Source organism: Hyaena hyaena, unplaced genomic scaffold (assembly GCF_003009895.1).
Source record: "Hyaena hyaena isolate Hyena2069 unplaced genomic scaffold, ASM300989v1 scaffold_722, whole genome shotgun sequence".
NCBI classification, from domain to species: Eukaryota; Metazoa; Chordata; class Mammalia; order Carnivora; family Hyaenidae; genus Hyaena; species Hyaena hyaena.
Window position 1 is genome coordinate 988,910 of NW_024081357.1, and position 17,857 is coordinate 1,006,766.

The following is a 17,857-nucleotide window of genomic DNA, read 5'->3' on the forward strand; positions in this document are numbered from 1 at the left end:
ACCTCTCCTCCATCCCTATAGGAATATATAAATGAATACGAGCCCGCCAAGTATATACTCGCCTTGAAGTGGAAAAACATACACCGCTATAACTACATGCCCTCCTCCAAAATCCCTAACTCTAGACCCCGCCCAACATACACTCCCTCCCCCTTTCTTCCGCTGCGGGTCCAACATTGGCGCAGTTCGATGACGCTAAGGCGTACGCGCCGTAGCCTCCTACGCGTAGCCACCGTCCCTGCCTCTGGGAGTTGAAGTTTCCTGGGGAAGATTCGTGAGTTGTATCGAGAGCATTAAGAGAAGGCTTTGTGTTGGTGCTCTCGGTTCCCTGACAACTCCTGAGCCGGGTAAGTCTCCTGGTACTGCGGCTGGCGCTTGCCTAGCCTCTGGTCGCCTTTGGGCGCAAAAGGGGCTCTTGTAAGTGCCATCCTCAGCATCAGGGCTTCCGGGGGAGAGGGGAGTGGGGCCTTGTAAGTGGCGCCTGGACCCAGTTCCCGAAGGAAGTGATGTCAGAGAGAGCGCGTCCCCGGCGCCAAGCAGCTCCCTGATTCGCTGGCTGCAGTTTAATCCCTCCTCCAGTGCGTTCGCAGGCGGGTGGACCTGAGGGGGAGAGTCGGGTGAGGCTCTGCCCACCCCCGGTGGGGGCACCTATGGCCGAGGTTTGTTTGGGGGCCAGGGTCCGGTCCCTACTACGGAAGAGTGTGAGCTTCCAAAGAGTGAAGGGAGAGGGAAATCTGGACTCTGAATGGCTGGGAAACGAGTTGTGGTTCTGCCACTTGGTGGCTAGAGACCGTGAGCCGTCGCTTTCGCTGTTTAACTCGGCCTCCCCTCGTTTCTGCAGCGAGGGGCTGACGTGGCTGGGCGCCCTGAGATGTAGAGAGCCCAGGAGAAAGTTGCTGCGAGTGCTCTTAAGCCCCGTGGTGATGAGCCGAGGATGGTCTTTTAAGAAGACTGAGGCGTTAACCTGATTTCAGGGAGATATTTTAAGTGTTAGAATGCGGGAGTTTTTCTAGGGATAGAAAGAAGATGGAAACAGAGGGCTCTCTCACTTTTTGTTTCGGTTGTTTTGTAATTTATCTCCCGCTCGCCGTCCCAGCCAAATCGTCCCAAGGGACCTGAGAGCTGAACCAAGCGCTTTCGATACTGCACATCAGGCCGGCGCCTTTTAAAAGGGGGATTCTTTTCATTCCCTGCACCGTCCGTCATTTAACTCCACTTCGCAGTTATTCCAACATTCCTTTGTATATTCCAGGAAGGGAGGCGATGTCATAAAGCGAAGATTTTATTTAGTCCAATCAAAATCCATGAAAGTTGGTGGGTTTTTTAATTTTTTTTATTTTGGCCATGTGTGATGTGTGGAAGCTGTGCTAAGAAGTGGAAATACAGGGAAGATTGAGGTGCTTTTTTTTTTTTTTTTAACTTCTTTGTCTCGCATCAAATGGCCTTAAGTCATCTTTATCCAGTTCTTAATTTTATCGAATAACCTGAAAACCTTATTTCTGTGACTGATCCAACCTTTTACAACTTCTGTGTTAAATTTCACACAAATACATCTGTAATTGCTACAAAATATTGCCCTTACATATTTGTTGAACAAAGAAAAATGTGCTGTGAGTGTCATTTCACTCAAGGGAGGAACACAAAACTGGTGTGGAGCTTCTAAATGAGCAAAACCTTTAAAAAGTGGGTATATCTAGTAAAATGCCATATTTTGTTTACCAGCTAACCTGAACAAGCTAGTACATAGTGAAATGCTTAGTGTATGGTATAGGAAATGGGAGTTGGTACATTTATTTGTATGTAAAGTGTGATATTAGCAGTAATATACTGGATGTTAAGCTAGCATTATTACTTTTTTAAATTTTGTGCCTCTATATATCTAGCTTTTCAAAGCTTAAAAAAAAATCACTTCCTGCAGTGCATTTTCTTAACTGCGAATAGGTTTGAAAGTAATGATGATGTCGACCAGCTCATGACCTTTCCTTGTATATGATAGCCTGTTTAAAAACGTTTGTATGCAGTGATAGACCAAGTTAAAATTAACTTAGACTTCTTAGGTAGGAAAGGCAAAAGCTCCCCCTGGTGTACATGAGCTGTAAAACAGTGCTATATATTGCTTTTTAAAAATTTTCTCATTACAGAGCCATTCAACACTTGCAGGTTTTTATCAGGATAAAGAACTATCACAAAACACCATGTCACTGATGAACAGAAATATTCTCTTTTGGAATATTTTTTAAAAAAATTTTTAAATGTTTATTTTTGAGAGACAGAGCATGAGTGGGGGAGGGGCAGAGAGAGACAATCTGGAGCAGGCTCCAGCCTCTGAGCTGTCAGCACAGAGCCCGATGTAGGGCTCAAACTGATGAATGGCGAGATCATGACCTGAGCCAAAGTGGATGCTTAACCAACTGAGCCACCCAGGCACCCCCTCTTCTGGAATATTAATCATTGTTTCATGAAGAGAGCAGTTTGTCTCCTGTGGATTTTAATTGTGTTTTTAAGTTACACGTTTAGCTTACTGGGCAGGTCTAGCTTATGTTTTATCTACCATGTATTGCTTTGCATACATGCATTGCTGGCTTTTACTTAATGCACTACGTATGGAAAGGAAGTAAAATAAGTCTGGGGATTACAATATATATATACTAATTTTTTCTTCTAATTTTTTTCAGGAAGACTGAGTTTCCCCTGTCTCCTGTTTCTTAAGTTAAATGCTTATTTATTTTACAGATTTTTAGTTATTTATTGAAAAAAACTTTTTTAATGTTTAAGAGAGAGACAGTGCAAGCAGGGGAGGGTCAGATAGAGAGGGAGATACAGAATCTGAAGACAGGCTCCAGGCTGTGAGCTACCCATCAGCACAGAGCCCAACACAGGGCTCAAACCCACGAACTATGAGATCATGACCTGAGCCGAAGTTGGACGCTTAACCAACTGAGCTACCCAGTTGTCCCAATTTTACAGCTTTTTTAAAAACACTCTTTAATGAATGCACTCAAGGTTATACATTCATCTCCAGTTAATTTTTTGCTTATATTTCTCTCATCCTGTTATTCAGGTCTTTTTAATTGTTCTGACATATTTTGTCATTCTAGTTCTCTGAATTCTGAGATAGTCATGATGTCTTCTAATTCATCCATTACTTCTTGGATTCCAGGTAATCTGGAGTTTGTCTCATCTGTTGAAATTTGTGTATCTTCATTTCCTGGTTTCCAAATAGGTTCTTTTTCATGGATCCTTTTTTGCTTTTTTAATGCCTGCTTTTGTGTCCCAATTTCCTGTTTTGTTTTTATGATTTTTACTGCTCTGAACTCTGAAAGATCCCAACCAGACTTATTTATTTATTATTATTTTTTTGTGTTGTTTTTGTTGTTTTATATTTAGTTTATTGTCAAGTTGGTTTCCACATAACACCCAGTGCTCATTCCAACAAGTGCCCTCCTCCATGCCCATCATGCCCATTCCCCTCTCCTTCACCCCCTTCAACCCTCAGTTTGTTCTCAGTATTTATAAGAGTCTCCCTCCCTCTCCTTAACTATTTTTTCCCCTTCTCCTCCCCCATGGTCCTCTGTTAAGTTTCTCCTGTTCCACATATGAGTAAAAACATATGGTATCTGTCCTTCTCTGCCTGGCTTATTTCGCTCAGCATAACACCCTTGAGTTCCATCCACGTTGCTACACATGGCCAGATTTCATTCCTTCCTTCTCATTGCCATGTAGTATTCCATTGTATAAATATACCACATCTTCTTGATCCATTCGTCAGTTGATGGACATTTAGGCTCTTTCCATGATTTGGCTATTGTTGAGAGTGCTGCTGTGAACATTGGGGTACATGTGCTCCTGTGCATCAGCACTCCTGTATCCCTTGGGTAAATTCCTAGCAGTGCTATTGCTGGGTCATACGGGAGTTCTAGTGTTAATTTTTTGAGGAACCTCCACACTGTTTTCCAGAGGGGCTGCACCCATTTACATTCCCACCAACAGTGCAGGAGGGTGCTCCGTTTCTCCACATCCTCACCAGCATCTAGAGTCTCCTGATTTGTTCATTTTAGCCACTCTGACTGGCGTGAGGCGGTATCTCAGTGTGGCTTTGATTTGTATTTCCCTGATGATGAGGGACGCTGAGCATCATTTCATGTCAAGCAGACTTAAAGTCATTTTCACACTGTCCTATTATTTTCAATTTTGAAGAGTGAATTTATCTTCTGATTGTTTATTTTATTGTTTTTTCCCATCATTTCTGTTTTTTTCTAACTTTGCTTTGCTTAGTTCTCTTGAATGGAATTATCCCTTCTCTCCAAACCATCTCTTTGTCTGCTACTGATTTTGTGGTTGCTCCTACCCATGGCCCCGTTTAGTGCTTCATCCACAGCACAGCTTACATAGGTGGGTAAGAATTCTAATCCTGCAGTGTTCTTTTTTCTTTTTTAAAAAATTTGATTGGTTTTTGAGAGAGAGAGAAAGTGTGCACAGGGAAGGGGCAGAGAGAGAGAATCCCAAGCAGGCTCCACACTTACAGTAGTGTGGAGGGCTCGAACTCACGAGCCGTGAGATCATAACCTGAACCAAAGTCAGACGCTTAACTGACTGAGCCACCCAGGCACCCCCTAATCCTGTAGTATTCTAAGTTCATATGTCATTGCATGGTTTGGCCCTTGTAACCAAGAAGCTGTGTCTGCTTCCATTAGGTTTTGGCCAAGTATTAGCATGGTATAAGCCATTATTAGTCTAAATTTCATCTGTTTTCTGACTTTTTCATGAAAGAGGAGCACCATCACCAACTCTAGTTTAAGGGTTCATCTTAAGCTATGTCCTGTTTCTGTCCCACCTTCTTTAAAGCTAGGAAACCTACAGCAGACCCAGCAGGAACAATGTCTGTTCTAGTTGTTTTTGGCTTTGAGAGGGGCTATACCTTTTTTGTCTCCCCCTTTTAAACTTTATCTACTATTGTCATATATTTCATATCTACTATTGTCATATATATTGAGAGATGGGGTGCCTTAAAACATGAACTTTGGGCAACTATCTCTAGGAAGTCTGTCCCATTTTTTTTATTCAGTGGCGTAGGAATAGAACTGGAGCTATTTTTTGTGCCCTTTCAGTGACACAGTCTTCTCAGAAGCCTCCAATAGCAGGGTTGAAACAACACAGCTCTTCTATATTCTTTGGAATCCCTCATTTTCTAAATAAGATTTTGGATTTCTGGGAGAGAGTAGAGTTGGATCTGGGTTTGGATCTTAGCTCCATCATCTCATTTGTCTATTCATTCAGCAAGTATTTTGAGAACATACTCTGTCCTAGATTTGTTCTAGATGCCTTCTTTCTTAGGAATTACTTAGGAGTTTTGTCATTTGGGGCCAGTTATTTTATCTCAGTGCCTTCTTTCTTTGTAAAGTAGGCGTGATTCTGTCTACCTCACAGGATTGTTTTAAGGATTAAATTAATACATTCTTTACTTAGCACAGTAATAAATTAACAAATGTTCATTATAACCAGTTTCATTAATTTTTGAAATCCTTTGTGATATAGTCATTTATTTACTCCACACATATATAATCAGCATCTACTAAGTGCCAGGCACTGTGTTACTAATGTAATTAATGTGGCAATATAATGTTCGGTAAAAGCAGACATCATCTGTGCCCATAGGCAGTTTCCAGTGTAAAATCAAACTTGGGTTGTCATTTCTAGGAGGTACTTCCCCCAGACTAAGGATACTATTTGGTTCGTGACAGATGGAAAACTTGTGAACTCTTACTCAGATTACTAGATGCTTCTTTCCCCCTCAGTAATTTGTGACCTACCAAAATGTTAGGGCTTTTGCTGTAGCCCCTAAAGCACACATCTTAAAATTCATCTTTCAGTCAAAAGTTGGTAAACTTTGTATGTTTGCTTAGTTATCCCCATGTTTCCTGTTACAACACTGTACTTTTATTTTATTTTATTTTTTTATTTCTGAGAGAGAAAGACAGCATGAGCAGGGGAGGGTCAGAGAGAGAGGGAGACACAGAATCAGAAGCAGGGTCCAGTCTCTGAGCTAGCTGTCAGCACAGAGCCCAATGCGGGGCTCAAACCCACGAACCGTGAGATCATGACCTGAGCCGAAGTCAGACGCTTAACCGACTGAGCCACCCAGGCGCCCTACAACGTTGTACTGTTAAAGAAAGCAAAAACCATATAATAAATCTGTTTACATTATGTTCTGCAAAGGTTTAATCCTTTTCCATTATCTGAGTTGTCAGGATTTTTCTCTTAGATACTAGCTTTTCTGCACAGACTTGTTAGCTGTCTCTTTAAGTAGGAATAATCATAGAATTTTCTTTAAGGCCAATAGAACATTTGCAAGCTTCATGCTTCATCTTTGGTAGGGATAAGTAAATAAATTTGTAAGCTGTGGTGTTAGTAATCTATTAAAGAAAAGAAATCTTAGTATTCTTAGCCCTTTCCTAATCTGAAGGTAAGTTCAGTTCTAGACATAGATATAAAGATGTGGGTGGTTAATCCAATTAAAAACATTGGCCCTAAGTATTCCATGACTGATTACAGAATCATCTTATATATTTTGTTTTTTAGCCGTAACTAACATGGATATATATAGTTATATATTTACAGTGAAATATACTGAGAGGCAACCAAATTTGTTTTCTGCACTGTCCAAAGTATATAAATCTATATATAGCATAACTTTTGTCAAATATCATGTGAGTGTACATCCAGATAATGAAAGTTAACATTTCCCTTGTACTGTAGCATTAATGACAACTAAAAAAAGGCTTCCCATCTCTTTTTTAAAAATATTTTTTCTTTTGTAAAGCAGTATATTTTTATTATATAAAATATAGAAAATGCAAAAAACCATTGGTAAGAATTAAACATTTTGTGTGTATTCTTTTTAAAACAAAGTTGGACATGTATATATTGTTTTTATTTTTTTGCTTATCCATTTCCTTTTATCACTAAATAATTTTGGGAAACATGCTTAATATTCCCAGCCCATATTATAGATGAACTGTAATTTATTTACAGCCACCTTTTCCTATCATTGAAGTTGTTTCTAATACTTCATTATTAAAAATTACACTGCGGTACACATGCCCTTTTGCATTAATTTTGTGTATATTTCTGATCTATTTACAGGGATTTATTCTGAGGAAATAAATTACTGGGTCAAAGGGTATAATGACATTTTAAAGCTCTTGAATCATAGATCTGTGTACCTTCTGGAAAAATTGTGCCATGATCACAAATAGTATATGCAAACACCCCATTTCATCAAATGATCTTTGCCAATAAATGATGTTTAATTGTCTAAATTTATATTTTTATTCATTATTGATATGACTTAATTTTAATCACATCTATTGGTCTTTTTTTTTTTTACTCTGTGTGTGTGTGTGTATGTATGTAACTCACCTATTCATGTCAAAAGTTGCTTTTCAGTTTTTTCAGAGGCATCACACAATGTCTTCTGAAACACTGCCAGCATTTATTGAGTCTTCTAATGTTGAAAGAAAGCCAAGCTTAAGTGAAGAACAAGAGAAAAGCCAGAAGCCAAGAGTAGGTGAAGGGTTTGAAGCAATGTCTAAACGACAAATGAAGAAACTAATTAAACAGAAACAATGGGAAGAACAACGAGAACTGCGCAAGTATGTTTCAAAATGGATATGTATCAACCCCATTCAGGAATGTTGGAGTTTGCACAGCCCTGTGACGCATCAAAAGTATTTGTGTTAATTAACATTGGGGCTGTGCGTGTTGTTAGCCAGCACAGTCCAAGGGCTGTTAAAACTGTATATGTTTCAGTGTTGAAGGATTTACACTATAGTTTTTCTCACCTAGAGCCTACTGTGAGTAGCAGCACAGTTTCTGAAATAACTGACTTAAATAAGGGATATAGTTAGCATCCATGTCCTAGTTATAGAACAAAAATAATCACCTCAGAAAGATCAAATTTGGGCTTAACATTGATTTTGCTAGAAAGGCCATTGTAGGTTTTGGTAAGAGCAGTTAAACTGAAGCTATTGTAGAATGCCAAAATTTATTGAGGGAAGATAAACCATAGTTGATGTAGATTATAGAAAAAGCTTTATGAGTTTTTTTAAAAACAATTTTACTTTGCTTTTTTTCCCCTATATTCTATTACTGTTCCTTGAAAATTATGTAGGAGAAGAATGATAAAAGTAAATATTCATCATAGGGCTAAAATTCAGTATTTTATAAAGTCTTAGTATATAGCGTAATGCCAATAATAAGTGGATTATTAGTAGTAAGAGTTTGTGTAGAAAATATACTGTTTTTTCAAATTCATTTTCTATCTAAAGCTTTTAGATGGACTATATAAAATTGCTCATATTGGATCCACAGAAGTGGCAGTTTCATATGGTTCAAACTGCTAATTTAAAAAAATCATTGTTTCTTTGTCAATTGGAAATGTCTTGTAAATACCTGAATACACGAATAAGAATAAAAAGTTTCAATTCCTAATTTTAGACAAAAACGGAAGGAAAAACGCAAGAGAAAACAATTAGAGCGACAATGTCAACTGGAATCAAACTCAGATGGAAATGACAGAAAACGTATTCGAAGAGATGTTGTTCATAGCACACTTCGCCTTATCATTGACTGCAGTTTTGACAGCTTGATGGTATTAAAGGTATCACGAATCATTGTCAGAAAAGTTTTGTAGGTAAATCGGGAATATCACTTGGATCTAAATTTTATGTTAAAATGCATTTTTTTCTTTTTTAAATTTTTTTCTTTTTTTAAAAAAATTATTTATTTTAAGAGAGAAAGAGCAAGAGCAGAGGAGGGACAGAGAAAGAGAGGGAGAGAGAGCGTCCCAAGCAGGCTTTGTGCTGTCAGCTTAGAGCCTAACGTGGGACCCAATCCCACAACTGCAAGATCATGACCTGAGCTGAAATCAAGAGCCAGACGCTTAACCTACTGAGCCAGCCAGGCACCCCTTAAAATGCATCTTAAATAAAGTTTTTCAAGATCATGCCCCCCTAAGTTAAACTAAAGTAATAAAATTGTTCTTATTTATATGTATAGAACAGAGATGCCAACATTACAAGACTCAATAACTGCATATTAAGATTGAGGAGTGTTCTTGTTATTTGTTTAATGAGAAGAAAGAGCTGTGATTAGTGAATAAAATTATTTCTTATATAGTAGCTTGAGAAAACTGGTTGTCTGAGCAACACTAGGGAAGAGAACATGCTTTACTTACTTTCTGGACCATTAGTAAGTTACGCAAATAGCACTAGTATGGCTCTAAGAGTTTTTTCCTTTTGTTGTCTCTTAAGAAGAGTTAATGTCATCATGAATGAGCATTTTAAGTGGATACAGAATTGAAATTGGTCAAATTGGGTATTGACTTCATAGTAATTGTTTTGTTAATATGTACAGAAGTTGTATAGAAAAGATCAGAAAGGACCTGTATTTCAAGAGAAAAAAATGTACCTATCTAGTCATGTCTTCAGCTTATTCTGTTCCACTAAGATTGTGGAATGGCCATAGATGATTTTCAAAATGCTGCCTTAACAATGGCATTCTCTTGTAGGACATTAAGAAACTTCATAAGCAGATTCAACGATGTTATGCAGAAAATCGACGAGCACTGCATCCTGTGCAGGTATGTTTGAGGAATTTAAAACAGATTCTAGTTTCCTTTTATAACTTCCTTGGGAAAAGATATAGATAATCCCAATTGGCTTTTCAAGACTCTTACAGATACTTTTCTTTGAGAACACAATGCCTATTTGAGAAATGTTTTAATTTTCTACAAAACTAAAATACTTTAAACATTTTTCCACATGTCAGTCTTAGTCACACGATGCACAGTCATCGTGTTTTGTACACATTGACCTCATTCCTATGTAGCTGAATATCTTCATTAAGGGATATACATATGTTTTCATACTCGTTTCTCCTCTCTCAATTCCTTCTCTCACAGGAAGTGAGGAAACTGCCCACCTTGATGTGTCCCATGGTTCCTGTGGGGAAGTTGCTTCCATCTAAGGGATTTTGAGTCAGTGATTGTTTTGAATGGTACTTCCTGAGACTAATTGGCTGCTGTTAAGAGTAGATAGGGTCTTTTTCTTACTGAATTGTTTGAATTCCAGATGCCCTAAAAATTAACACTGGCTCACTGATGTTAAGAACCAGAAACTCTTAATCTATTTTTGGTTCGATATTTTCTTTTTATCAAGTGATAGTATTTTTATATTTTTACATTTTATATTCTTCTCACCCTTGATTAGACTTGAAATAGGTGTCAGGGTTTAGAATCAAAGAGACATTATCAAGACTTTGGACTGGTGAAAAAAACAATGTGACGAAAGAAAGTGAGTGAAAACTTGACATGGAAACAGGGAGTCTGTAGAAAAATGATCATTAAGGGAGAGTCCAAAGATAGCAGCTTGGAAAATGGGGTGAAAATGTAGATGGAATACTCCAAGTAGTGGGTCATGAGAAACATAAAACCTGTCACTTATACCAGACATTTATTCTTGTATGTTTAAAACATGTCACAAATTTATTTTTTTCTAGAATGAATATATTTTATGTTTCACTGATGATCAGATGGGTATAGAAGAGAAATAAAATATTGGACTTCAATAGTCATTTGCTGTTTCTTTCTGTGTCTACCAATCTCTTTATCAGTTTTACTTGACAAGCCATGGAGGTCAGTTGAAAAAGAACATGGATGAAAATGACAAAGGATGGATCAACTGGAAGGTGATTAAGATAATTAACATAATTCCAAGTATTTTTATGCTTAAAAATCCACATTTTTACCTGAATTCTACATAATGCCAGTAAATATAGGAGTCAACAAGTCTCCAAAAGTTGTCTATCACTGTACCCAAGTCTAATGTTACTCATGTAAGAAGCTAAAGAAACTGAAACGCCTGTTCATATCTGTTCTCATTAAATCTCACTTATTTTATTGCCAACTTTAAAACAAACTTTTTTAAAACAGGAAGAATTTTAAAGGTCTTTGTACAGTCTCTACCTAGCAAACTGACTATACATTATTTATGAGTGAAGTCATTTAAAATTTGGGAATGTACTTGCATTCTGTTTCTTCTAAATCTGTGCCATCCCATATGGTGTCCACTGTCCACATGTGGATAGTAAACTCTTGAAATGTGACTGGTCGGAATTGAGATGTGCTGTAAATGTGAAATATACATTGGACTTCAAAGTCAGTACAAAAAAGAGAATGTAAAATGCTTGCTCAAAATTAAAAAAATATATATTACATATTGAAGTGATAACATATTGGGTATATTATGTTGGGTGCAATGTATTAAAATTAATTTCAACTATTTTCACTTTTTTTAATGTGGCTACTGGAATATTTAAAATTACATCTGTGCTAGCATTTTTTTTTCCATTGGACTAAACCCTTCTCATTTGCACAGATGACTAATAGTACCAATTTCTGAGGAACCTCACCCTATTCAGAGAAGTACTAGGTTATTTCTATTTTTTTTTTCATTCTCAAAGCCAGTTTTTACTGTGAAAAACTTTCCTCTCACATTCACTGATCCCATAGTGACTGCATTTATTTTGATAATAGCCTATAGTGTGAACCATTTTCAAAAGCTTTTCTAAGTTTTAAATTGCAATATACTTACCAAGTTTTATATTCATACTTATTTTCCTAAGAAATAATGTAACTGAAATAGGTGTACTTTCACTTACTTTGTGGCTTTTTAAATTTATTATTTATATGACCAGTTTTCTAGAGAATTGTGAGTTCATTGGTCTCTGCTCAGGTCCCTCTAGGGGTCCTTAGTAAGCACAGGGATCAAATTTATAATACCATTTTCCAGAAAAGTGGCAACTTATTACTTGGAGGTTATAAATTTTAGGTGAGAAGTGTCCTTCATTTTTTTCTTTCAAAATTATTAGGTAAATGCTATCTGCATCTGAATTTGATGACGTGTCGTTCCTCAGCCCACGAATGTATTTACAAATTTGACTGCCAACTGTTGTTCAGTCTTATACTTATGACCTGATAATTTTGGTGAAGATGATTTCTAATATGTAACTTTGTAGAAACAGATGCAAGGAATTTATTAAATCTTTAAGCCGTTTCCTTTTGATGATTCATCCAGATGGAGAGGAAGTAACTGGAAAAGGCATTCTTTGGTTGGAGAACAGGTTGAGTAGATATGTGACCAAAAAAGTGCATTTGTTTTTTTGGAACAAAAATAAATTGAGAAAGCTAGGTTAGTGCCATATTCAGGCAAGCATCACTAAGTAAAGGGATTCAAGTTTCATCCTACAGGTAAAGATAAAACATTGAAAGTAGGGTTTTTGGAAAATGAGTCTGCCATTGGTGTATGGAAGTAAATCGGAGGGATCTGAGGCTAGAGACAGGGAAATAAAGGTAGGAGGCTACTTAAGTAATTGAGGTGTGAGGTGATAAGGAATTGAAGTAGTAAGTTCTCAATAAAATATTGTAAAATATTCTTTTATACTTCATATGCTTTTGGGTGGCTTTCTGAAAATAATTTCTTTCAGCCAATTTCCACAAAATCCTATTAATTAATAACATCTTTCTCCTTATGTCTTAAAGGATATCCACATCAAACCAGAGCATTTTAGTGAATTCATAAAGAAAGAAGACCTGATTTATCTTACATCAGACTCACCTAATGTACTGAAGGAATTAGATGAATCAAAGGCCTATGTGATTGGAGGGTTAGTAGATCACAACCATCAAAAGGTACTATTAAGTGTTTATTTTTGTTTTTGCTCATACTTAAAATTGATACACCAGTTTTCTTGAAAGTAGCAATAGTACTAATGATAACTGATCATTATTGAGTGCCTACCATATGTTTCAGTCACCTTTCTAGCAAAGAAAGCATTTCACACATATGACTAGTTTGGTTAATCCTCTCTATAATGCAGTGAGGTCAGTGCTATTCTCTACATTTTATAGATGAGGAACTGGAGGCATAGAAAAACTAAGTCTAAAATCAATAGCAGTAGGTGCTAAAGCAGATATCTGACACCAGACAGATTGTTCCAGAGCCCACATGCTTAAACGATGTGCCGTTATTGACAGTAGATGCTGCTACTGATCAATTTCTAGGCCACTGGTAAAACTTATAACAGTTTACTCCAAGAGGTATACCAAAATGGTAAACTTATCAGACTTTTTTAATATATAATTTTAATGGGATGTGTTTTCTCTTATATTTGTACTTTTGTCTCTTCCCACCACCTCCTTACCCTCAGTTGAATGAAAAAATTAGAAATATACTTTGTAAAAGAAAACATCATGTTCTACTTTGCCAGCTACTTGGCAGCATGCTAAATTCAGCCCAACTCCAGAAAAGACATCTTCACCAAGAGACAGATGAATACTGTCAGCAGGATAATATGAAGTAATTCATTATTCTTGTATACCATCACTCTGAGGTAGAACTGTCTGCAACGTGGGAATAGTTTATACCATCTTGTCCAGTATGGCAGCCACGTGGCTGTTAGCACATGGCCTCTGCAGAGGATGACTGAGAAACTAATCAGTTTAGACTTAGGTGGTCACAGTGGTGACCGCAGCTGGACAGTGCAGCCCTGTCGCATCACAGAGAGTTTTTATCAGAATGATTTTTACTTTTTAAATGTTTTTCTTAGTGGAAAAATTCTATTTTGTTATTTGTGTACAACCACATTTTTTCTCTGAACTACAATAATTTTGTTTTCAAAAAGCACCTACCTCAGGTGCTTTTATTTGTCCCAAAATATGCAAACTACAGGTTAAGAAACTTAGCTTTTCTTTCTACTGTACTTTATCCTTTTGGCTACTTGAGTTCTGTTTAGAACCAGGCTTTTAAGGATTTTAATTCTGAGGAGAAAATTTGTATTCAAAATTCTTTTCATTGACAGGGAAAATAAATTTATAGGCAATTTAACATTTTTTTCAGTTCAGGCTTTCATTTACTTTGTCTCTGCCATTTGTACCTCTTCTTTATTTAAGTTAATTTGTTTATTTTGAGAGAGATAGGGAGTGGCAGAAGTGCAGAGAGAGAGAATCCCAAGCAGGCCCTGCACTCTGAGTGCAGAGCCCAATAAGGAGGTCAAACTCACAAACTCATGAGTTCATGATGTGAGCTGAAATCAAGAGTCGGGTGCTTAACCAGCTGAGCCACCCAGGTGCCCCACTGTTTGTGCCCCTTAATGTTATGTAATTGAAACAAAGTTTTATGTCTGTATCTTTTACATTCACAGAGTGATGGAGCTTCTCTAGAAATTCAGTTTGTGTATTTTAAACTGAAGAGAAAGGCAGTGTGGAAGCGTGAAAAACTATTTGAGTCAGGAAGCATGGAACACGTTTCTCCTATGGCTCTGCCACTGAGGAGCTTTGTGATGGGCAGGGAATATGATGTCTTTGGTTTCCTCGTTTGTAAAGTGGTTAAAGCAAATGCCCCAAACATTCTGACTATACTTATTGTCAAAAGAACGTTTCCAAATTAGCAGTTAAACACACACACACACACACACACACACACACACACACACACACACACTTCATCAAATAATGTTCTCTGAACTAAAGTCTTTTCTAAAAAGTACTTATTTTGTTGTAGACTTTAAGTTATAATAACCTAATGTTCTAGTCCAAGTTATAGTATCTCTGTTTTAGGGACTCACATATAAACAAGCCTCAGATCATGGGATTGATCATGCACAACTCCCCCTTGGAAATTTTGTGAAGATGAATAGTAGAAAAGTTTTGGCAGTTAATCATGGTAAGATATAAGGGAATTATGAAAATATACCTGAGTAGACCATTGAAGAATAACATTACCTTTGGATGAGTAGAAAATATGCACCTTGCTGGAGACAAAGTTGTAAAATTTAATAATTTATAATTTGTTTGAATATAGAAATAGTACATGCATATTGTAGAAAAATAGGGAAATGTAGAAAAGTAGAAAGAAAAATAAACTAGAATTTCACTCCCCAGAGATACTTAGTATTAATTTTTTGGTGTATTTCCTTCCAGTTCTTTTCCTATGCATATATAATATTTATTACATAATTGGATTTTTACTCTGTTGCATAAAATGTTATAAATTTGAGGTGTTTCCTGCCCCACATTTATATTTTTCTATGTCGTCGAATCATTGTTAATGGCTATATTACATTCCGTAATCTGAATATACAATAATGTAACCATTCTCTTGTTGATTTTTTTTCCTTTTTCCTTTTGTAAGTAACATCATAGTAGGTAGTCTTAGAGCTGAGTCTTTGCCTAGAGTTTTGCTTTTTTTGAGATTTGTTTAGTAGAGATTTTTGTTAGTATACAACTATTTATTGGGCTCTTTTTATGTGCTAAACACTTCTCTACAGCAGTCTCTAGGGAATTATAGAAATGAACTTCTTGATTTAAGGAATGAACTTCTTTTAAGACCTTTGATAGATAGTGGAAATTACTTTTCCATAAAGTAGTGCAAACTAAGCCCTTCAACATTATATTAAAGTAAGAGTAACTAGAAGACCGTATTTATATTCTTTACCTCTATATAAAAAAAAAAAGAAAAAAAAAAGCATGTAGGTTACTCCCAAGAGTGAGTGACTAAAGGAAAGACAAAAAAACTTAGATTAATGCTAACCTTTTTTGTTGTTTCTAGTTTTTACATTAGTACATAAAGGATAAAGAAATGAAAGGGATTAAGAGTAGGAAGGAAATGAAAATGGTGCCCTGCCTTTTGATTATAATTGACAGAAGATAATGGTAGATCTTTGAGTGCTCATGAACTGAATTGAGGAAAAGCTAGAGAAGACCTAACAGGCCCGAGAGCTTTGGGGCAAGGAAGTGATCCCAACAAAGTAGTTATTAGGACATTTTAACACTCTTATCACAAAAGCAAAGTATTTAAAGTACAGTATGCAACATTGTGATGCACCTGGCTAAGAAATGTATGGAGTTTGTCTTTGTTGCAGTGTTTGAGATTATTCTGGAATATCTGGAAACCAGAGACTGGCAAGAAGCATTTTTTACTATCTTACCCCAGCGGAAAGGAGCTGTTCCCACAGACAAAGCCTGTGAAAGTTCTTCTCACGACAAGAAATCTGCCAGTGTTGAAGGTGGATTAGACAATGAGTCTAGTGACGAGGAAGATAGCAGAAATGAACTAGATTCACAACATGAAGAAGAAAAGCAGGATAAAGAAAATAGCAATGAATCTGCAGTAAACTATACACCACACTAATGTCATCTGTTGTTTTTTGTTTTGTTTTTTTGTTTTTATAGTTTAAGGAAAACTTAGGGGAAAATGAGGTGCTTCATAGAATACTCTAATTGGAAGAAAGTTTTATTTCCTCATTTCTGTTGAGAATTTTTAAAATGTTTTTTAGAGCTAAATGATAAAAAGTCCTTATAAGAAAGCATTTTTGGTTTTGCATAAAATTTAAATGTTTAAATTTTTAAATAGTTTTCTAAGCCTCAAATAACATTTTCTTGAGAATTTTACTTTTTTTGGTAAACCTTCATTCTCTTTTATTTACTGGATTATATTCTTTAAAATGTGCCTTCAGACCTGTCAGTTCTATTTTTTTTATGTTTATATCAAGTGTCTTTCTGATTTATTGTCTACTTATTTGTGGAGATAGATATTTATAAATCTCCTGTAAATCTATCAAAATGTTCTGCTTGGGAGGTTATCTTCTATTTGCATCTCTTTTAACTCAGTTACTTCAAAGGAATACAGTGATTTTAGGAAGAAGTATTAGATTGATAAACTTGACAGTTTATCTCTTTTGGACTATGGAGTGCCTCCTCTGTGATGCCTTTTTGTGATTCTAAAACAATCACTGAAGAGTTAAGAATCTCTTTAATATGTTTTCTTAATTTCAGTAATGGTGGTAAATTATTTCAATTGAAAATTTTAATTTTTGGGGCTAGATTATTTTAAAAGGCTGTTGAGTATCAATTTTGTCTTATATTTTAAAGGAAATAGCTCTTAGCTATCCTTCCCTTCTATGTGTATTTTTATTAAAAATATGTTGTTGGTTCTTAAAGTGAAACAAGTTAACTTTACATATACATCTGTCTGCTAGCATATAATATGCAATCGAATGTAACTATGTTTCTATATATGAGCATGTATGAAAAAAATATAATTCTATGTATATATATTTATCCATAGTCATGTATGATTCTTAGTTATTAATGATAACAGGACTGAGTTGCCAAATATTCATATTAATTGCATGAATGGTTGTGTTGAACAACTCTAAGTAGAAAGTGCAAAAATCTGTAACTGAAAATTTGTGTGAGGATATTGGCAAGGGAAGATGGGGCTGAAAGGAGATTTTTTGTTTTCTACCAGCAAATGTAGAATAGTTATGTTCAAAGTAGTGATTGTTCTTTGTCCAGCTAAAGTAAGATTTCAGAAGCCTTTACTGAGTTTGGATAAATTAAGTTTCTATTCTTTTTATTCATTGGCATCTCGAATTACATACATGTTTGGTAGAAAGTTCATTGGATTTAGTATTGATGTTTACTATCCCTTGCTTTTGGTTGCTTTATTTTAGTAATCTGTTATGTCATCCATTTAAAATAAGGTCTGTGAACAAGGTGTGTAAATAAAGCAAAGCCCCTACTATTCTAGAAGAGCAAAGCTGTGTCTTAAGTTGTATTTTTCAAAGGCTCAAGTTTTCCTGAGTAAATATGGTTTAGTAGCATGAAATCCAGTTGACTCTTGATACGTGAGAGGCACCAACCCCCTTGCACAGTTGAAAATCCGTTCAACTTTGCCCCAAAACTTAACCTATTGTTGACTAGAAGTCTTACTGATAACAGTGTATTAACACAGATTTT

At 36.1% G+C, this 17,857-nt stretch overlaps 1 protein-coding gene across 5 annotated transcripts; it reads left to right on the forward strand.

The window, feature by feature from the left end:
- The first annotated feature begins 234 nt into the window (after window positions 1-234).
- TRMT10A (tRNA methyltransferase 10A) lies at window positions 235-16,476 on the forward strand. Of its 5 annotated transcripts, none has more exons than XM_039217939.1 (8): window positions 235-347; window positions 7,436-7,652; window positions 8,497-8,659; window positions 9,569-9,640; window positions 10,672-10,746; window positions 12,599-12,748; window positions 14,675-14,780; window positions 15,979-16,476. In XM_039217939.1, exons 2-8 carry the CDS (start codon window positions 7,468-7,470, stop codon window positions 16,245-16,247), a joined length of 1,020 nt encoding a protein of 339 aa, XP_039073870.1. In that variant the 5' UTR covers window positions 235-347; window positions 7,436-7,467; the 3' UTR covers window positions 16,248-16,476. The 5 variants fall into 5 exon arrangements, with proteins under 5 accessions (XP_039073870.1, XP_039073869.1, XP_039073873.1 ...); XM_039217938.1 differs by having other exon boundaries at window positions 7,447-7,652; XM_039217942.1 differs by lacking the exon at window positions 235-347 and adding an exon at window positions 653-1,397 and having other exon boundaries at window positions 7,447-7,652.
- The last annotated feature ends 1,381 nt before the right edge of the window (window positions 16,477-17,857 follow it).

Excerpts from the sequence above, each read along its gene's own strand:
- TRMT10A (XM_039217939.1), top strand. The coding sequence starts at position 7,468 with ATGTCTTCTGAAACACTGCCAGCATTTATTGAGTCTTCTAATGTTGAA. Across the intron at positions 7,653-8,496 it reads GAACAACGAGAACTGCGCAA|ACAAAAACGGAAGGAAAAAC; the intron begins GTATGTTTCAAA and ends TCCTAATTTTAG. Across the intron at positions 14,781-15,978 it reads AGTTTTGGCAGTTAATCATG|TGTTTGAGATTATTCTGGAA; the intron begins GTAAGATATAAG and ends TCTTTGTTGCAG.